Source organism: Euprymna scolopes, chromosome 13, assembly GCF_053919585.1.
Source record: "Euprymna scolopes isolate OS-2025 chromosome 13, ASM5391958v1, whole genome shotgun sequence".
Lineage (NCBI taxonomy): Eukaryota > Metazoa > Mollusca > Cephalopoda > Sepiida > Sepiolidae > Euprymna > Euprymna scolopes.
This window is the reverse complement of record NC_136494.1, coordinates 55,729,818-55,753,588: the sequence shown is the minus strand read 5'-3', so window position 1 is coordinate 55,753,588 and position 23,771 is coordinate 55,729,818. Positions and strand designations below refer to the sequence as shown.

At 32.1% G+C, this 23,771-nt stretch overlaps 1 protein-coding gene across 2 annotated transcripts in view; it reads left to right on the top strand.

The window, feature by feature from the left end:
* The window catches only part of LOC145292035 (uncharacterized), a 108,081-nt gene that overhangs the window by 41,229 nt on the left and 43,081 nt on the right, over nucleotides 1-23,771 (top strand). For both annotated transcript variants that reach the window (XM_080138060.1, XM_080138059.1), the window contains exon 2: nucleotides 17,673-17,859. In XM_080138060.1, the coding sequence (XP_079994186.1) occupies nucleotides 17,673-17,859 (187 nt within the window). The remainder of the gene's footprint in view (nucleotides 1-17,672; nucleotides 17,860-23,771) is intronic.

Sequence of the window (23,771 nt, the reverse complement as noted above, 5' to 3'; positions counted from 1 at the left end):
GGCACCCTTACCGTGAGTATACATATTATGTCAAGACTGAAAGAAGGTACCATAGTTGTGTGTGTATATATTTGTATATATATATGTATATATATGTATATATGTATGTATGTGTGTATGTGTGTGTATGTATGTGTGTATGTGTGTGTATGTATATGTGTGTATTATTTTTAATTTATACAAACATGTAGGCTACATAGTGCATACATCTTTCTGCTACGACTTTATTTAAATTTTATCTTATTTTTCATGCAACAGCGGTGATATACTCTAAATAACTATTTATACTAAAATACAGCTCTACTTGTTATTGAGCAAACTCGTATAAACACGTGCTTCACTAGATTAACACCTAGGAACTAATTGCTTCTGAGACTTGAAGATGAACCATCTGTCTGAATAATACATCCACTCATTAGTTGCAAGTAGTTTTAATCCGGTGTGTTTTTAATAGTATAACTGCAATTATTAGTTGTGTCAATGATACGAATAGTAATAGTAGTAAAAGTCGTAGTAGTAGTAGTAGTAGGAGGAGGAGGAGGAGGAGGAGGAGGAGGAGGAGGAGGAGGGGGAGACTCACACAAAATCTGTATGTGTCAATTAATAGTATAATTAGTTTTACCGACGAATACATTGGATAGTTTAATCATTTAGATCAATACAATTATTGTGATAGTAATAACGGCTTCATTTGACTTACTTTATAATAAAAGAGTAAACTGGTTGTATTATTCATAACCACCGGATGGTCTGTGATATCGCCGCCCCATTCAAATTGATTGCCGCTCCCTGGTATAAAAAAGAGGTACAAAAGATAACATTTATTAGACATTTCTCTGGTTGACTGGGCGTTGTTTTTTTCGACCTACATATATTGGCATGTCTACGTATATTAGTGTAGGTGGCTCTATACCATTGCTCGGTTACTTAAAGGAAAGAAAAAAAATGGCAGGGTGCAGAAGTCTGGTAATGTCCGGTACCAACTCCTCCACTTTATGCCTCAACGACTCAAGTATAAATCCTAGACTGAGAAAAATCATGAAAAAGAAAGATAGTAGTTTTTAAATGATTGGATAGCCTCTCAATTTGAATATGTAGCCCTATATATGCGCCAATGGCAGACACAAACACATATTAATTACCGGCACAAATTCCAGTCTAATTTCCGGAGATTAAAGTGCAGTATCTGTAGAACTAAGTTATTTCTTAATTCTTCCAGCTATACGCAGCATTTTCATCCGATGTATCACTTCCATTATTGCCAGACAAAGATGAAATTCAATGCCAATCTTGTATGCCTGAGGTGCATTGTTATGTGGTGAGTTAAGAAGCCAGCAATATTCTATTGCTTCATTCGCCATGACCTTGAGATATTTTTTAAACTCATGAAACAAAATAATAGTGAGCAGTAATCAAACTGTCGTTTCTAAACACTTTAAATCACAGAAACTTGAGTGTAATAAGCGTTGTGGCAAATCTGGTGTCACAGATGCACCAATAAGCAGCAAAATATAAGCATTCCTCATATTTCTCTATAATTCGGCGTTGGGCTTTTGTTGTCAAATAGTTCCCGGTCAGTGGTGAGAGTAACTTTATTCTATTGTTCCAGTGCAAAATCTCTACATTGCTTAAAAGGGAAAATCTTATTGTCTGACACAATTTTGAACACTATATTTCTTATTGTTCAGAATAAAGGAAAATATATTATGTGAAATTCACTAATGATATATAAAAACAAGTCAGCTTTCCTATCATATTTTGTCATCGATAGCTTTCTTTTTCCAAATGCAATATTTGATTCTTGTTCTTGATCGTTGCAGTATGTTATTAAGAAGAATAAAGTCAATTTTTTGCGGAACGTACTTTGTCAAGATGAGAGTTATTTTCAAATAGTCACTTTTAAAAATAAACGTAATGTGGCACTGGATACGCGAAGCCAGTACTAATCTAAAGCCAGTGTCATATGTTTACACATCGTCATTTTGTGGAAAAATTGTAATGTCATATCAACTTATTTAACTAATTAAGGAAAATAAATCCGTAATTGATTTAATTTTCAGTAAATATGTATTTAGAAACTAGACAAGTTTTATCTTTTTAATCACAACCGCGAAGAAAACGAATAGAGTTAAGCGTAGCAAAAGCTGTAAGAGCTTTTTTGAAATCGTCACACGTTCTTTAACGCTGGTAATAATAGAAAGTGGATGAGTTGCTATTTAGTAGTTAAACGCAACGACTAATTTTACTTCTTAAAACGCACCTTTCATTTGTAAGGTGTCAGTTTTAGCGATTTGGTTATTATGGCTGAGCTTGACTCACCTGACTGAAGCATATATTTCGGACCAACAACAATAGTTAAGGAGATTATTTTTTTAACATGTGCCTCACACGGTCGTGGGGAATCCCTGACGTATTCTGGCACTAGAGTCTGGTTCCATGTGGATTAGACATCCATCGATTCGGCCCTGAGAGGTTTTCCTTCGAAGTCTGGAGAGGCTATTGCTGATCCTCTGAGGAGCTCCTACGAGGAATCTGATGCATCTGTTCTCGGCGATTATTCTACTCGACCAGAATACCCCTTTTATAGGAGCTAGCTCCTCCCACCTCCCGAACTTATGCTAGATTTTACAGCATTGAGATACAAATCAATTCTCAGGCTTTTGTATTTCTGTCTTGTGTTTGTGTTGTTAAAATAATCTAATTCTGCATTCTTCATGCACATAACTTTGTCTAAACTCAATGATTTGGGGTCTTGATTAACATGATTTCTTGACCTTCCGGCTAAGATCACAGTGTAGTATATCTTCTGATGCTACACTTAACCTCTTCTGTCCTCGGTCAGTGGAGGAGAAATCCCTCATGACCGAGATCATTTTTATTTTTGTTCCCATTGTGGGGAGCTGGATTTTCTTCACATTAAAAATTGACCTTGTATCTAAATCTGCCTTCATGGGGAGGCAAGTAAACAAGAATATGGTTTATTTTAGTGTTCATGATAATGTTGTTGTCTATGATAATGATTTTAGTGTTCATGATAATGTTGTTGTCTATGATAATGATTTTAGTGTTCATGATAATGTTGTTGTCTATGATAATGATTTTAGTGTTCATGATAATGTTGTTGTCTATGATAATGATTTTAATGTTCATGATAATGTTGTTGTCTATGATAATGATTTTAGTGTTCATGATAATGTTGTTGTCTATGATAATGATTTTAGTGTTCATGATAATGTTGTTGTCTATGATAATGATTTTAGTGTTAATGATAATGTTGTTGTCTATGATAATGATTTTAGTGTTCATGATAATGTTGTTGTCTATGATAATGATTTTAATGTTCATGATAATGTTGTTGTCTATGATTATGATTTTAGTGTTCATGATAATGTTGTTGTCTATGATAATGATTTTAGTGTTCATGATAATGTTGTTGTCTATGATAATGATTTTAGTGTTCATGATAATGTTGTTGTCTATGATAATGATTTTAATGTTCATGATAATGTTGTTGTCTATGATAATGATTTTAGTGTTCATGATAATGTTGTTGTCTATGATAATGATTTTAGTGTTCATGATAATGTTGTTGTCTATGATAATGATTTTAGTGTTCATGATAATGTTGTCTATGATAATGATTTTAGTGTCCATGATAATGTTGTTGTCTATGATAATGATTTTAGTGTTCATGATAATGTTGTTGTCTATGAAGAATAAGCGATGCTATCAGTTTTCTCAGGTTTACAGCGACCATTTGGAAATCGTGTTCAAATTTTAAATGGTTTCAAATTCCTTTCAAATTTTGAAGGGGCACAAGAAATTCATTCTTTGTTCATCTATTTACAAAAGATTAGAATGTATGATATTTTATGAAGAAACCAAAATGTATTCAAGTTAATTTAATTTTATAATAAGCTATTTTAAAAGTATACTTAAAATGTTATTTAGTATTATGCGTCGTTGCATTTTTGCTTTTAATACATAATCGATTATTACTCTTGTAAGAATAAACACGAACGTGTAAATTACGTGTAGGCGAGAAATGTACACATACACAGACACATAGAAAATTGTGGCATGATTTAATTTATTAAAAGCTGATCATTAACATAAGTTTAATATCACGTTCATATATAAGTTGTTATTAATGTGCACTGTAAGTATTACCGACAAAATAGTTTTACTGTATTTAAATGAAAATTGACTGTTACTTTTTTTTGTTACGAACATTTTTTCTTGATTATATTTCTGTTATGGAGAAAAAATAAACTGTACTTGTACGGCAATTGACAATTCATGAATAAGGTCTTGAAGACATCTCTGTATTTTTAATGACTTCCACGGCCAACATGAATCTTTTAAAGATAATTTTGTAAATCAGGTCAACGAATCTCGCAACTTGTATGAAATATTTGTCTAATATCCAAGTCATCGTATCATTGCTGTTATGCTTGTGTTTTGTCACCGTAAAATTGCTAATAATAAAACTGAGAGTGAATGAAAGAGACGAGACGAGCGTGAAAAGAGAGAGAGAGAGAATTAACTTCCTTCTCCTTAACAAAATTAGACGAAGTGTCAGTTTAAAATAAGCAATAAAACGCCCCCCCTCCAGATACAGGGGCTTTTGGGTGCAAAATTTGCTTTGGGGTGCCTCTTGCAACCTACGATAATCCAATTCTCCCTTTCGACATGGAAGTTATGCGTGAAGGTTACCTTTTAGGACAAAACAAGGCCGAACTCCACTCCGACGAATAACAACGCCCATGTTTTAAAATAAAGAAAATTAAGTAAATGAAATTTCCAAGAAGGAAGTTTTTTTAGTACATCACATATGTGAAACATGTTACCACGAAATTGCTTCCTTGCAAACTAAAACAGGGTCAGTTTTAAGCCCAATGTCAACAAATACTTGTCATAAATTGTCTTCCGAAATAATCACACATTGTTCTTGCCATTTATCATTTTCAATCATCTCATAATATTCTTCATCAATAAACAGATCATGGCAATTATTCACTTGATAATTGTTGACTTATTAAAACAATCCATAATAGAGAGATAGGGGGCATAGCAAACGAGGCATCAAATTAATCTGTTTATACAATAAACATATTTGAATTATTCAAAAAAGAAATGTTGAAACAACAAATGTACTTGATGAACAAAGGAGTTATATGGACTATCATGCAATAGACAATGGAAAAAGACTGCTCCTTTCGAACATACGTAATTTAATGAATTGACATTTGTTGATCAAATTTATGTGTGCCTATAATTATAAAAGAACAAGCTGTTCGTAACATAATATCCGCAATAATCGTCTCCGACTGGATTCAGATTATAAAAGTTCTCATGCCTTAATAAGTGAAATCGATTATAGTATACGCCAATAGAACACGTATTAGCCAAAAATTGTGCAATTAGAGATTTCAAACATGGAGTTGTGAGTTTTGAAAAGATTTACTATTTCTGAGTTACAATGCAATTAAAATGACAAACGTGAATCAGTGGAAAAGGGTTTCTTCAAACCTACAAATATTATTTAAAACAAAAGAAAAATATATTCTAATTTTGATAAAATCTCATTATATAATTTAGATTCTAGAAAACGTCTACAATTTTAGGCTTATGCTTAAGAAGTCTTCATATGAAATTGTAATTCAAGGAATCTTGAATGCTTAATTTTACAAACATTGGTTGTATTTGAATTTTCACGAAGGATTTCCAGCAAACCTCTTTCTGCTCAATTTGATAGATGTACATAAATGAAACAGGTGATGTCATTCAGAACAGCGTACATATGTTTTATCATTAAATTCTGTTAAAAGAAAATGCTTACTACAATTATGTTTGAACACTTGTATTTTTATAACAATAACATTTAGATCGATTTATTATTGACAAACCAATTTTAATAAAATTCATCACTAAATACAAAGAAAATATTAAGTCGTTGAGATTTTGCCGACATAAATTAATTAATATTATGACAATAAAAAGATCACGCTACATTTTGTACGCGTATATGCCTTTAAGTGAGTGTTTAGTACAGAAACTTTCAACAAAATACATGTCATTTTCTTCGCGATTCGAAGTCGAGTACAGATTTACAAAGACCTAATCATTCAAAAACAAACCTGAAAAGCAGCAATTTGCGCTGCGGTTATGGTGTCTCAACGTGTAACGAAACATTTGTTATCTTACTTTACTAGAATTCTTTATTTGTATGTGACTATTTTAAAAAAAAAGCGACACGCTCGAAGCTTGAAGATGAAAACATTATTTTCCAACCGCAAGGACCCGTGTTGTAGCGGTTAGAGTACTGGGAAAAATCAATTGTAAAAGTGATATTCTCCTGAAAATTTAAGATCCAATCCTCAGTCTGGGCGACCGAAATTTACACTTGCGAATTACTTAGGACTTCTATCCAGTCATGGCTGACGGGACAAGAGCACGCTACCCACGTGAAGTAAATAAAGGGTTCCGCTCGAAATTCCGTCCAAATTCCCGAATTCGACAGAAACATTCCCAAGTTCGACAGGATACACCTGAAGAAGGTCGGAGGTTATATCGAGCGAAACATTGTGAAAATCACACTCAAGATGAGAACAGTAGTCCGATGAATCCAAATGATACAAATAATCAATCCTCATCTTAAAAATTCAGATTTGTGTAACATGTGACATAAATGTGATTCTTATTTAAACCATATGTGATAGCCATGAATCATTGCTTCACATCTTTTGAATATTTGCCCTAATTTTTAATGTCTGTATGTTTATAACGTTTCAGCCGCCACATACTGATTTTTCATTTTTATTTTTAATGTGGGGAATCCATGTTTGACTTGAATATATTCTTACTTTCATTCCCAGCCTTAATCTGTATTTTCATACACATTTCACGATATCGATGTGGTGTTATTGCTTTGAAGTGTTTGGAAGCCTTGTTTCTTGTATTTAATAAAGTTTCCAAGAATATCCAAAGCTATACTGAACCAGTCCTGAGACAGTGTAATATTATAGAGCCACGTATAATCTTACAGAGTCACGTGTTTAATAACACTGTTCATGTTTATTCATAATAATGATTGTTTCTTAAGAAAAAAACATGACAGTAAGCAAAATGACATTTTCTGAGGGATCATATAAAGTACAGTTCGCCCAACCGCATTTTCTTTTTCAAATATTTTTCTTGACATAAAGTAATATCTCAGAGTTAACAGAGCTTTACACTGTGTCAACAACTCTATTATTTCGCTCATAATATCTTATTGTTTAATAAGCCATCATAGAAAGGATGGTGTTCGGTGTCATATATTCATGGCCCAGTTATCAATACCGTGAATATATTAAAAGTATTGCAAACAGTGAATCACACTTGTAGCAGAGGCAATGCATATGTCTTTCTATGACGTAAAGTATGCAAAAGAAAGCTCGCGTGTTTTATTTCTATTCTTGCAATTATGGGAAAGCTTTTATTTAAATCTATTTGCCAGTCAATTACACTATTCTGCTGATGAAACAACTACACCTTGGTTGGTTGTCAGATATTATGACGTCTAGTCATTTTATGACGAAATATATCTTGTATTCGAGTAGTTTTAAGAGGCGTATATTGTATAAAAAATAGTTTTAAAAGATGGTCAACCTATGTATTGGTTCCTACCTATGTATTGGTTCCTACTAGGTAATTACACTTTGGGTATAGATGCACTGGAAATTAAAACTTCACAAAGCTCCTAAAATTGCGTTTCCTCATTGGATGCAAATTTGTGAGCAGTTACTGTTTTAGAAATTTATTAGAGTTTGGAAATAGAGAGAAGCTAAGTAGAAAGGAAGGGAAATATGGATTTTAGAATGATGGGGGCGGAGTAGCCGTAAATGCATTGTTTAAGGGCATCTAATAGGTCTTTGACAGGTACTACCACTTTGGGGCTGTGAGTAAGTGAAGTCAAGAGATATTTCCAGACCTTTCAATGCTTTCATAGACCCAAAACGAATAAAAGTTAGATAATGTCATAAAAACAACATACAGACACCCACAAACAACGCTAGTGAAACCTGTGATTTGTCTAGGGATACAACGCCCAGAAAGAACGGAAATAAGTGTCTGTGTAAAATGCTACTATCTAGCAGAACAAATGACTGACGGACGTAATTTTGTAGATAAGTACGTCTCTGCCAAGGTTATTTAGATGCTGTGTTTTTATTGCCGAAACAACTAGATTTATAGCGTAGATGCACAAATCCACGTGGCCTGAGTATTAAACGATTAACTAAGAAAAAAGTGAAGTAACGTTTATTAAATTTAGATTCATATGAAACTAGACGATAAATCCTGAAATAAAACGTTAAATTAATATGAAATCAGATGTGTAGTTCTTTTATGGTTTACAACTTTACAGTGTTATTAAAGTCACGTAGATCAAATATTAAACAGTGCAACAATGTGAAGATTAATAGTAGCAACGCCAGGGATTATTTGACTCTTTGACTGCTGGTGTCTATTTAGTTCCAAATGTATATATTATATGTCAATAAATCAAAACCTAGCATCTCTTCTGTTACTGTATTTCATTTGTTTTGTCCTCAGTATATTAAGAAGATTCCGTTCTAGACTGTTTCATATCCAGAATTTGATTTCTTCACATCAAAAGCGAATTTTATCTTTGAGTGGGGAGGTTAGTAAAATCGGAATTAAGATGCCACGAAGAAGAAATGTCAGTATAGATCAGTTAGAATAAATTAACTGACAGCTTTGCTTACCACGTTGTATTATTATCCTTTGTTCGTTAACTTAATTTGTTCTATATAGCGTTCAAGTTTAACACACTCGCCTTATATCCTCATCAAATACAATAATTATTAAGTGTATTCTTTACGGGTTTAAAAACGTTTTAATTTAAATGTGTAGTTTATCTTCAAGTTATCTTTCATTGAACCATTCCTCACTCACTTTAAATGTCCGCTCCGTTAGTGTGACCTTCGCTTGTAATGATAAACGTAAACCCATATAGTGCGTAAGCTGACAACCCAACTATGACACTTTTCATTTGTTATTGTTGAACTATCTTGACTGCTCTACTCTTATGTTCGCATTTGGCATTTGTAGGTTTATAACATGCTGCGCTATAGTTTATTAAAAAGATACGTAATCGGGCCCAGACGACTGCTAATATGTAACATATAAAAATCTTTCATATTAGCGGGGGTCTGGTCGAAACTTAATAATAACCTAAAATAAAAATTAGTAAGACGAATAACTTACATTTTAGATTGAATAATAAAATAGCAGCTGTCTAGTTTATGAAAAACAAATAAAAATTAAAAACTAATATGGATTTACTGCAGAACGCCACCTATGTTCAGCTTGATTTTTATGAAAAGAGATTCCACGAAAAAACTGTCCGCCGGCTAGCTTTACAACGAGACGGCTTAAAACTAAATAGCAGATTATCATAAATGTATATGCAATGGCAAATCGTACAAAAACACAAATAAAACATAATTGACTTCAAAACACTGGCGTAGAGTCGGTGGTCTGACATGCAAACAAATTAGTTTTATAAACATCAATATATATATATATATATATATATATATATATACATATATATATATATATATATATACATATATATATCACGTCCTAGCAAATGGAGTCAAAGATGACTTTGTAGTGGGTTCGAATCTCTCGACCAGCAGTAATTATCTCTTCCTGCACTAATGATTAACTAGTTTCTGTAGGTATAAAATAATTATTAATAATCATATACATCGCTTCACGATTATTAAAGCTGAGCCCTGTCTGGGAGACAAAATCAAAAATGTAAGCTAGCGAATATGCAACGTTTATAATTTACGGTCGTGAGAACAGTTTCTTACCGCTTTTTTGTTTTGCTCGTATTTGGCATTTATAGGTGTTTAATTTTCTTTAATTCTTGTGTTAATGGATGCGCTAATGATTGCGAATGCATGAAAAACGTGTGTCTGTTGGTATGAAATAATTATTAATATTTATAAATCTAAATAAAAAATATACATATATATATATATATATATATATATATATATTCTAAGTAATGTCAATGTACGTATTAATACGAGTATGTGTCCAGATGTATCGCACGGCATAGTTTAGCACACATATGTTACATTAGTTTAGTAACATCGATTTTTATCCAATATCGATTTTCTCCACTGGTATAAAACCCTTCAAAAAACGACATCGGCTTTTACATCATCCTTCCTCCTCCGCATGGCTGCGAGTAAATAAGTCAGAGCAAAGATCGAAATTTTATCAATATATCTCCATAACCGATTACGTATAAAGGAAAAGATATTTGAGTTGAGAAAGGTTTGTTTGAGAAAAAAGTAATAAGAGCATTTGAACAGGGGAAAACCTTGCATTTATGGTTTATATTTCTAATGGTACATCTGGAAAATAGGTACGCTCATTAAAGGTACGTCCAGCAAAAGAGGTAGATTCATTGAGGCCGTACTTAGATAACAACTACGTATATTGGAGACATATTAAGAAAAGATACGTTCATTAAAGGCGCATTCACAAAACAGGTACAACTAATAATGGTGCATCTAGAAAACAGAAAGGTTAATTAAGTATCTATTCAGAAAATAGCTACGTTCATTAAACATATTCACAAAACGGGTGCATTCAATACAGGAACATTTAGAACACAAATCTCAACTAGGAAACTGTCATCGAGCTTGCCCACTTAAAGTCTAAAATAAATCTGATTGTGACAAATATGTTTGGGTCAAGTAATACAAATAACTTGTATTATTGTTCACACTAGTTTATTATGGGTTGATGATTCTTTTCTATATATATATATATGTATTGCACGAGGCCTTTTATCTGGCATTATCAAATACCATTTCAGTTATTAGACCATATATTAAAATGGTAATATATGTCTTCTACAGAACAGAAATATTTAACATGTTACGTCTGTCCAATGTATTTTTTAAATAAGGGCATTTTTCTATTTCTGAATATTTCTGAGTTTTAGATGGCACCATTAAATATCGTTTGGGTTAACTGATATTTTGAAAATTATAATCCTTACTTGCGAAAATAGAAATCACGACAATTATTCATAATTATATTACACGTTGTTTATTAGATAAGTGTGTGTTCCTATATTGGAAGGATAACACGTTATGAATAAAATATCGTATACTTGGCATACGATATCAATACCAAATATCGTATACTTGGTATCGTATACGTGGTATACTTGTTAACAAAGAAAACGTAATTTGTTTTGAACTTATTTGTGAGATTGGAATTTCTCATTCTTGTCGTATGCGTATACTTTAGAGTATAGCTAAATATCATATTAAAAAACAGGGATTAACATGTAAAATAAGTCTATTAACTATTTTCATAATTAGTTTCATTCTCTCTAACTGCTAATCAATATTGAACGATGAGCATCCATAAGAAACCGACTGACCTTATCCACTCAAGAGACTAATTGGCGGTTATTTATCGGAGATAATCTTGTTTTAATCACACTTTCGTGCGTTTAATTACTTCATACATTCATTAATCGTCAACTAATCCTATACACACACACACACACACACACACACACACACACACACACACATATATATATATATATATATATATATATATATATATATATATATATATATATATATATGAGAATTTTTCAGGGGGTACAGAATTGTATAATGGCTAAATACAGCACAATCAACATGATGATTTAAAAATCAAAAAAAGTAAAATAAAGGTTAGATAACCAGGTTTCGTTCCTCGCTCAACAGAACTAAATCGAGGAAAATACGATTTAAAAAAAAATCATGAATATGGCGGGGGAGAAAAAAAAAAAGAAAAATAAACCGGGGAAAATTACATAGAGACTAAATTAAGTCCTAAAACATTTTCTTTTTGCTTGCAAATAGAAGGTCTCAAAGACTTATAAAAAATACTCTGTATAATTTTTAAATGAAGGGGCGAGTGCAACTTACTCAAGATCGTAAACATGTCAGCACTGAAATTCGTGGCACACGCATGGTTATTTATAAGGTGATCGCAAATCGCAGAACCATACGTATTATTCAGAACATCCGAGGGTGAAAAATTTGCAAAACGAATCTTTGATGGTACATGTTATTTCGAACGGGAATCCAATCTTTGCGATGTTCGCCCAACATAGTGCCCAGTGCAACTACATTTTATAAATACATAATAGAATTATTAGGGGGGGGAGAACATATTTGCAAATGGGCGACAACATAGGTCTGGTTGAAAAAAACAACACGTGGATTCGATGCAAAGTAACACCGTAGCACAGACAAAAACATTTGCTTAGCAAATCGGTCACTGATGTTACCTAGCCAAGGTAGACGTAGGTAAACAGGACATCTATTAAATATGATTTCCTTAGGTTTATAAAAATTGGAAACTTTCTTACTAATAGTAGTTTCAACAATATCTAACGGGTAACCATTTTCACAAAGGAACTTAGTAATAAACTTAAGCTCGTCATCAAGATTAACTTTAGAACAAATCATCAAGGTCCTATGTGCTAAAGTCTTAATTTAATTGTATTTTTGGTTTGTAGGGCAAAAAGTGTCCCAACGCGTATAGAGACCGGTAAAAGTTGGTTTACGATAAACAGAAGTAAGAAAACACGAGGATGTCTTGGACACAGGAACATCCAAAAATGGAAGAGTAGAATTTGTTTCTTTGTCTACCGTAAACTTAAGGGCTGGATGAACATTATTGAGGGACACAAAAAAGCATCTGCATTCGTCTCGTTGTCAAATAAGCAAAAAGCGTCATCAACTTAACGAAAGTAAATGTCTGGTGTATGCACACCAGATAATAGACCCTGTTCATGAAAACACAAAGATATTAGCCAACGCTGGTCGCAATGGGGAACCCATGATCACACCATCTGTCTGTCTGTACATAATATCATTAAAGCTGAATTCAACCGACATGATGGCGAATTTCATAAATTCTACAAAAATATTTTCTGAAATTCGGAAGTTGCAAGTTTACACCGATATATATATATATATATATATATATATATATATATATATATATATAAAGAAAATGTTAAACAATAATAGTTTACATTATTAATTCATCACAAATGAGGAATAACGAAAGTACCCTTATTCCATAGAGTTTCAACAATTTAGTATCAGAGGGAAATAATCAGCAAAAACATATAGACTTGTTATAAAATTGTTACTAATAAAATTTTAATGCATCCAGTGGGGGTTTTGCTAGGGCTTTTACTCCTCGATCTTTCCATTCTCTATGCCCTTCCTCACTTATTTCGTCTTGCATCAGTTTATTGTGATACACGCAAAAAAAGGCTGGGGCACAAAAGGTATGGGATTAACAAGCAATTATGAAGTTTCAGTCTTCATGGTCCCATGTGTTGTCCCTTTGTGTTTTACATCTGTAGCAGTTTATGCATGTCCAGCTTGTGCTTATAGCTTATGTGTGTTAGTCTCTACATTCAAGGTTTTCTGTAATATTTCAACCGTTTTCATTATTGTTATACATTGTATCTTCTCAGTCGTCCCTCTGATTTCAAATCTTTCCCATTCTTTTTCTGTCTCCTTGATCTCAACTCTGTGGTGTGCTGGCACGGCAAAATCTAGAATCTGGTTGAACTTTTTTTTTCGACAATTACGATATCTAGTCTTCTTCTTCAGAGGGTTTATTACTTTGCATATCCATTTCTAATAGGATTTTTGTGAATTTTCGATTACCGTTGCCGTTTTGTGCTTGTACTATTTGTCTGGGTGCTCAATATGCAGTTTTTTGCATTATTCCCAGTGTACTGCTTCCCCACTTGATCGTATCTATTTTTATATTCTTTTTTGAGATAGTTTGCTAAATTTGCTTATTATGTGGTTTATTGTTTCGTATCTTTGTCCACAGAGTGTATTTGCTGTTTTCGCGTGTCTTGTCGACCCTTGCTTTGATGTGGTTGGTTCTTCTTCTTATTATCATTCATTTTTCTTTTCATATCGAGATTAGGCGTTTTGTAAATTACATGCAATTTGTCCTTAGCCAAATCGCTCGTGTCGTCAGCTAAAAACAGGTGAACATCAAATGACCATCATTATGTTCTCGACGGCTTCACTTCAACCGTCGACATCAGTGTACTACACAGGTTTGGATAACTGACGACAAGCGAAGTGGGTGTACCAGTACAGACGTTATTATGCGACGCACTTCCTAAATACTGTCAACCCCGCAATATTCTTCGACCGATACGCTGCAGTCAGAAATGTTTTGATGTTTCATTGTTTCTCACGTTTTATACACACAAGAGAAGAAGACGGACACATGTCTTTCTCTTATATAACTTTAAATCATTAAAGATATGTAATTTATTCTTTATCTTAATCAATTCAATCGTTCTTCATATAAAAACTTTATCATGTGATTTTTATGTAATTTTCACAATGTCAGCATGATTTTTGCTTTGAAGTGTTTTGGTTTGCTCTATTGTAATAATTCCATACCTTTTTGGACAACTGAATTCTCGCCATATTGAGAAACGACCTCTCTCGTGTGAATCAATCGATAAGGGCATGCAGAAATAGGAATGACTTAATTTAATGACTAGTAATTTTTGTACATCTTTAATTCACTTCTGAAGTTTTAATATAATAAAATGAACTAATAGCGCTATACTAATGGTTTCGGGATGAATATAAATGATTTTTGTGTATAACAATTTTACATAATATGTGACCCATTAATACATGAACCTAAATAGTTCATTCGGGATTCTAATAATGCATAAGCATCTACGTAAGATTCCAGCCAATTATAATCAGGTGTGAAAGTAGCAAATAAGTTTAAACAGTAACACATCTGCCTGTTTTATTGAAGCAGCCATCGCAGTAATCAATATTCAATTCTTTTCAGAGTTGCTAAAGTCTGCTTGTGTAGAGAAGAAACGTGCGTCGTATTGATAGACGGAACAAAGGTTTTTTGTAGATAGTCTTATGCTGTATGTTGTGTGTGCTTCTTTTTTCCTGGGGAGGTGGATGCGATGTTGATGGTGCGGTGGTGGTGGGGATTGAATGAGTAAAAGCATTAAAGAAAAACGAGGAAATCCGAAACTTTAATAGGTTAATAAAAATAAAATGGGAAAAGAAAGCAGGATCAAAATAATTTTCAAAATTGTATAGAAGCTTGAAACGAGGGTAAATAGGATTGCAGTAGAAGAGAAGTACATTGAGTATAGGTAAGTGCAGGTATGCAATATGTGTAGGCATAGGGGAAGAAGGAAAGGAACTGTGCCTGAATTGGCGAAGAAGTGTGTAAGTGAAATTAAGAACATTGTGTTTGCACAGCGAAATGCGTTTGGAAAAAACGTTCGAAGAAACTAGTCGGCAAATATGCAAAGGAAATGAAGGGGGGAAAGTGTGGAGAAAGAATTGTTAAATAAAAACTGGAGAAGAAAACGTGAGATCGCAGTTTCAAAGAGGAAAGGAAATGCAGAATTGGAAATACTCATGAGAAGTGAGAGTTACTTCTGAGAGCGAGAGTCAGGGAGATAGGGATAGAACGACAGAGAAATGGAAAGGGAAGAAGAGAGAGGGGAAAAAGAAAGAGCAGCATGAAAGTGAAGAAGTCTGACAGACGTCGGACGTTTTATTCGCTGTTGCCGTGAACGGGAGCCAACATCCGTTAATCAATATTATCGACCAGACGCCGTCAGCTGACAAACGAATACTATCGAACGTGTGGAACATCTGGCTGACTTTTATCATTGTGCATTTAATCAAATAAATATATAAACGGAGGAAAAACGATAGACAGACAGTTAGAAAGAGAGAAGAAGAGACAACATCGAGTTAAGTCTACATAAAAGACGGGTTCAGTTTAAATCAGCTGACTTCAACGATTATCACTGAAACCGAAATGGGAGAACATTGGGATACATTGTGATGTTTTCTTCACATGTGATTCTGAAAAAAAAGGAAGACAACGCTGAAGTCGTGATGATTTTTGTAAACATTTCATATCCTAATGCGCAAGTTAAATTTACTGTCTGTAATTATGATTAACGATATTCATTACATAACCGAACTGAAATTACATCAGTCTATGATTATGATGGGTAGATGGTCATTGTAATGGGTACCGTCGCGAATTGAAAAACAAATCACATCTACTGAGTAAAATCATATGTGTAAAATATGGGTTCTATATTTAGAAATCCCACCAATCATGTTGAAGGTTTCAGTTTATTATTGTCTCTTACAAATCAGTTAAATCTAATGATTTTCACATATTTTATAATTGAAATATTTTATTTTTTTACATTTCAGACAGTTTTACTTCTAATTTTATATGGTCTTATGATTCCTATATCTAAATATTAGTTCGTAAGATTAAATGTAATCTGTATTATATATATATATATATATATATATATATATATATATATATATATATATATATATAGTGTGTGTGTGCGTCTGTGTGTGTAACTCACTATATATGTATGTGTGTATGTATGTCTTTATTTTTCAAACTGCATTTCCACTGAGACGCAAAGTCACAGAGCAGCGCGAAAAATATATAGGTGGTTATATCTTTTCTGTATTTTTTCTGTGGGCTTGCATGTAGGAATACAAAAGTCTTTTAAAAAACAAAAATTAATTTTTCAAAAGCACATATTTTCAACTGATCCTACGGTCTTCTTCACACTGTGTAAATATACATTTATACGTTGAAGTCATTTAATTGTTAACTATTTCTTATTCAACTAACGATAGCTCGAACAGCAACGACTGAATTTTTAGTGTCTATTTTAGCTGATGGCAGTCAACGCATATGTTTTTCTTTTGAAACCACTATTATATATTGTGTACAATACAATAATCAATAGAAAATTAGCTCTATAATAATAAATTTGAAATTTGTATGAATTAAAATATTATATTTTAGCGTAATTTACTACTGGGCAACACCAGAAAGCCTGCTAACATTAGCTTTTTTTAACATTAGCTTGCATATGATTATGATTTTTTTTCTGTGATAATAATATTTTCTGATATTTTAGATTTCCTAGTTTATTTCATGTCGATTCTAACATTCACTTAGAAGAATTCTTTTGTCTGTCACATTAAGTAAAGTGGTAAACCATCGTCGAGGGCGACCTAAATGCTCCATATTATTTAGCAATAATACCGAAGTGTAGGAAAGTGGCATACTTTTTTTCTTAAGATTAATTCACTTAGTCTTAATCATCACCAGGATTGGACCCTGGTCTTCTATTCTTTTAGCAAACATTCCAACTGTTATGCCGATTGAACAGATGAATCTTGAACTCAGTATTCAATTTATTTTTAACGCCAAATCATGAAAATAACTTATTTATTTTGAAATTATATAATCTACTGATACTGCTAATACTACTACTGCTACATTTATGTAACTACTTCAGAACTTATGAAACAAATATTCATCACATCATATGCTTTTCCTTTGCTGTAAAGTTTACTCTTTCATATTCACTCTACACTTATTCAACTAGATAACAATTGTATTCATATTTTCAGATTGAAAATACATTACAAAACATCTCTATTGTTTTTCTCTGTTTATTTTCCATTTTACAGCCTCGAAGAAAGCCGTCAATACCACCAAATCGACCAAGAACAAATCGCTAGGCAGAATCAGCAGCTTGCTGACTTGGAAGGCGAGATCAGTATGCTCCGCAGATCCATTGAATCGCTCGAGAAGGAAAAAATGAGACAATCTAACATCCTAGCCAAGATGAATGACGAACTCGAAAAACTGAGAATGGTAAGTATTATCTGTCACATCATGTTTTTAAGATAAAATGTAGAAACGTCCAGAGAGACGTGAATATCACTTTAATAGTATTTCTATATAAAAGTTCAAAGGTCGATTAGCATATTTCACTTTTACATTCAAATATTTCAATATGGACCTCGTTGGACATGTTTTTTTAAGAGGTACACGTAAAATCGATACCGATCATGACACTGAAATCGATTAAACCGAGTTAAACTCAAGTCGGATGTATAATATCCACATAACGTGCCATGCTCTAGAGAAAAAGTATGAACCAACCATGCAAAGTTCTGGGTTATATAGAAACTGGTATTAAATTAATTATTCTTGTATGCATTGCGTTTCGGCATTGCGTAACCTAAAACAGATTCTATGCTGTATAACCGAACGAATTTGATCCGCTTTTAGATATACTAATCACGAAGAAGACATTTAGGTAGACGTCGTATACTACATGCAAATACGAAACATGATCAAGATTTATGTACACTGATCAACGAGTTATAATAAAAACAAATAAATCGATTGTCATCGAGTTCAACTCGAAGGCACCCGTATCATTGTCTATTACTAACAGTTGTCGATTAATGCAACACAAACTCATTGCCTAGATTGGGCCACTTACCCTAGACATCTACCTTATTCTGCTGAGTATTCATCAAGAAGGAGTCAAGTACATTTTTAGTATTTTCTATGACTCTATCATACATTAAATCTTGGGCCTCCAGCATTATGACAAAGATACTAACCTTTATGTCACATGGACCGGCAATTAATTTAAATCATTTAATGACTTTAATAATTACAATTATTTTATGTTATTCTTTATAAATGTAGTTTAGTAAGCTAAGTTATCAAAACATATGCATAAAGCTATGTTCATAATATCTGATTCTTTTGTAAAACTATTATAAAAAACATAGAACAGCAAATATGATTAAAAAATCACATTTGCCGTTCTATGCATGACTATTGGCTATTCTTTGACAGGTGTTTGTTTGAAATCTTGACAGAGTTATTTGAATTGTTTATAATCGAACATGTGTTTTAATCTTGATTAAACGAAAAGGTAATGACTGATTAGTCTATTGCTAATATTTACTTCATAAGCACATTGGCATTCATGTAGAATAAGTTCTACACACATCTGTTCATGCAATGATATCGTCATTTCATTGGTCATGAAAGCATATCAGATATTTTGTGTTCCATCATCTTATAAATTTGATCACGTAATTATAATGATTTTTCATTTTCTTTTTACGGCATATTGTTCGATCGCGTTATTAACATAAGTGGCAATTTAACGTGAAGTTTATAAAAATTATTTCTATTAAAATGACAAGCGCATATTATAAAATTTTGGTTTGGTTTGGTAATGCATTAAAATCTTTTGAAAAAAAAAATAACCCGAATGGTTCAGCTGGGATGATGTGTGTTCAAAGTATCTGTGTAAAACTATCAAAATCTAAATTCCTTATTTCGTTTTCGAATCGAATTGCAGAAATGAGCTTTAAGGAGCATAATTATTTTAAACAAAGTTTGGGTGGAAAATGATTTGAATATTTTTATTTTAAATGAAAATATCAATAACAGAAGATAAAATGAAATTGAAATTCATTGAATTGATTGTTGAAATGCAATTATTTTGCTTAATGTGTAAAAGAGCACTTATGTTCACGCATTGAAAAAAACAACAAAAGTAACACAAATGTGGTTTAATAATCCGAATCAGCAAAGACCAATAGTGCAGTGAATAATGTACGTAAAATTCAGCTGTAAGTCTGGAGGCTGACGCTTCAATCCTCAGGGCTGGTGACACCTAAAATACAACTGCGAATTACTTCGGACTGCTACTCGCTCATGGCTAACAGGACGGAGTATACTACTTCAGTGGATTAAATAAAGCGTTCCGTTCGAAATCTCGTGCAGATTCCCGAGTTCGACAGAAAGGTTTTCGAGTTCGATAAGATATACCTATAAAATGTTGTAGGTAACATCAACTGAAACCTTGTGAAAAATGCCACTAGCTGGATAATTCAAATAATATGAAATGGTTTTACAGAAAGAAAATTGAGTATTAATTTCCTCTCATTAAAACAGTTCTATCTATAATGATATATATGAACACTGAAGTTTTATGTATGCATCTTGGTTAAATCATGGGAAAATTACTGAACTTCTAATGGGAAAATATGTTTTTGTAATGCACGTGTCATCAGGAAATATGGAGTTCAAAAGCATTAAAAGGACAGAGACCTGTGCTGGAATCCATATCTGCACGAGCTATATATTTTTTAATCTCAATGCTCCAGTGGGACACTGAATAAAATTAAAAACGATCCATTTTAAAGAAAGGTATTTGGTGGTTTATAAACAAGTTATGAGTTGCCAAACTTTCAAGTGAAATATCTCAACACTACAAAACCGTTGAGATCGCAATTACCGCGCAAAATATGAATGATCAGCCTTAAACAATAAAATGATGATCAGCAGAGCAGCTAACCGTTTCCCAGTTTTATTTATTATGTACAAGTAAAGAGCTAAAACCGATTAATAATGTTTTATATGCCTTAGTGAGATCCACGTTTAAAGATGTCCTTATTTTATTCAGTGTGTAACAAAGTTCAAAGATGGCAATTCTAACAGCATAATAGACACAACTGACATATGCGAGCAGATCAATGAAGAGGATATAGTCATTACCTTAAGTATGTTCGGAATTAATTTACAAGACAATGCATTTTTTATCCTAAACAAGAATGCCCCACATTAAAAACCGACATTGTGTCACGTGAGCTGGAAAGTAAATGGCGATTTTGGCTTTTTAACATGGCGGAGTACGACTGAATCGATATCGATATATTACTCTGCGAATTTAGTTTTTTCCTCCTGTTAATTATTTTGTTTGTCGCCTGCAAATTCGATGATGTCAAAAAGGGGTGATATCGTGAACGATGACATCACAAAAAATAATTTAAAGTAATTTATGTCAGTACAAACAGCGGATATTGTTTGAATGAAGTAACACGGATCGTTTCTAGATGAGCTGCATAGGATCGTCAAATATTTAATTCAGTATTAAAGAAGTCTTGCTTGCATCTTATAATCGTGCACACTTGATGACTTTACAAAGAGAAATTTATAACGCTATTAAGCTACAACCCGTCCGATACGACGCCATTCATGCTTACATATATATATATATATATATATATATATATATATATATATATATATATATATATATATATATATATATATATATATATATAATTATTTTTTTACTATAATAATTAAATACCTATATATCGTAATAATAATCATTCAGAAGTGAGGAAAAGAGAAGGCAAAAAGAGAAAGAAAAGACAGGGAAGAGAATGATATTTAATACAACAAATTCTGACTCAATAATTAACTGATGGTCTATTTGTGTTTAATTGCACTCACATTATGTCGTCTACAAACAATTTATAATACTTTATCATTATATAGTGACAGAGGTGATGTACTTAGCAACTCCCAGTTTAGTTCCGGTGAGCTGTTTTCAAATTCTCTACATACAATCGAAAAGAAAGTAAATCCATTTGTTCTACAAGCGAATACACATATATTATTCTGAAAAGGCTAATGATGCAACTCATTTTTGTATATCAACTCACCGATTTTTTCCTAATTTCCGGCTTTACTCTGGAAGAAAATTATAATCTTGTATTGTTGCCATAATGTTGCTTTTTATTATTCGCAGTGAAGATATTTTCCGTGTTTTGAATTTTTGCTCGCGAACGGTCATTAATTGATAAACTCATTCATACATAAGATCTGAAATACTCAACCCATTAGTGATATAACTAGTTCGAATGTAATAGATTATGCATATTTGTTCCTATGCACAAGTACTGGACATCTTTATACCATACTCGTCAAGATGCACACGTTCTACTGTCCAAAATAAAAATTGATAAATTTTAGTTGTTATTCTTTAAAAACCGTTTTTTTTTCTTTTGATGAATTAAATATATCATTTAATTTTTCATTGTTTGATCTTTCACATGACAAATGTTCTCTGTTGGTCTGTCAATACATCGATAATATTATAATCGATAATTTACTGTGGTCAATAATCATGGTTCAGATCAAAACAAAATACAACTGACAACAGTCAAGTGAACAAATGAATGTGTATTGTGTAAGAAAGTCGTTTGAACAGATGTCTGAACAGATGTCGTTAGTTGTAAATAAACGATATTTTACTCAAATATCTCGCTTATTATAGCGATATGTAAACTGTGCAATAATCGAGTTTAGTGGCGTTTAGAGAATTACAACGTGAACACGTAGAGAGAATTAAAAACTGGCCCAGTCCCCAAACTTCGACCAAATTGTCGAATGTTGAGAAAGGGTATTGGATCACACGTGGTTTTAACAAATTTATTGTCATTCAAAACATTCAATGGTCTACTAAAATGACTACTTAAAACTACAGACGAGAAGTAAATTTTTAATCTATTGTTATATTTTAAAGTAAATCACTCGGCACAGATAACGTACGCTTCAAAAAGATGCAGGCCTTTTACGCTTTCCTCTCCTTGTTTATGAAATCTAAATGCACGTAGTTCTAATTCCTAATGTCGCTATTTTTTGTAAGTGAAGTTTGTAAAATAGAGGTGCTATATTGAATTTCATACCTTAAAAAGTTCAATTGAATTAAGCAATTAAAATATTTTCGACAAGTTTGGCTCTATATACGTAAACGCTACTGATCAAAATAAATTCAGAAGGGAACGTAACAAAACGGCACAAATGTGTGTCCTTTTTCATTGGGACATATCAATTTATACATCTTATTTATTCGAAAACACTTAATTAATCAACGTTTATTTATTTTTCTAAGACATTTTTCGATATATTTTAAATATACAAAATTCATGTGAAAATATTCCTCGGTTTGCTGGTTGACTTATATTAAAAGAATTAAACATACATACGTACATACATACGATATACATATATACATGCATATATATATATATATATATATATATATATATATATATATATATATATATAGCGAGCAGAAAGTTAAATTTGTAACATTTTATTTTGTATTGATTTTGCAACAAATTAGCTGCGATTCAAATGATACAAACCGACTTCAATGGATGACACAATGAGTCAAATTTTTGAGTATATATATATATATATATATATATATATATATATATATATATGTATATATACATATATATATACATATATATATACATATATATATACATATATATCAACAGAAATATTATACGTTATACGTTTTTAGCAATGTTTTGCCTAAATGAAGGTATACTTACTAAATACACTATATATATACATGTGTGTGTAAAAGTGAATATAAAAACTAAATCTATTTATATATTCATCAACTTTCCACCGTTACTTCAAGACTTCCTTAGGATGATTGAATTACAGTGCAATATTTGAATATATTTGGCACGTTTCCAATATGGTATTTGATTTTATTTATTCAAATGAATCATCTTATAATAAAGACCAAACATTGATTTATATATTATTTATTTAGTTTTTGCTTTTAAATTTATTGTTAATAATATTATTTCCATAATTTTTACAAACACATATATGTATGTGTGTAATCCATGAAGCTATTTATATATTGTGTAAAAATGATATTATATATGTATATATGTGTATATATATATTTATATGATAGAAATAATATGGACAATTAGTGGGAACGATGAAAAGTAAAGTAACACACGTCGAGTTAGAGAAGAGAGAGAGAGAGAGAGAGAGAGAGAGAGAAATAGAGATAGAATTACAGGAGTGGAATCTTGGATTTGAAATAAAAGGTAATTGCAATTCAATTTGGTATCGTGAGGAAT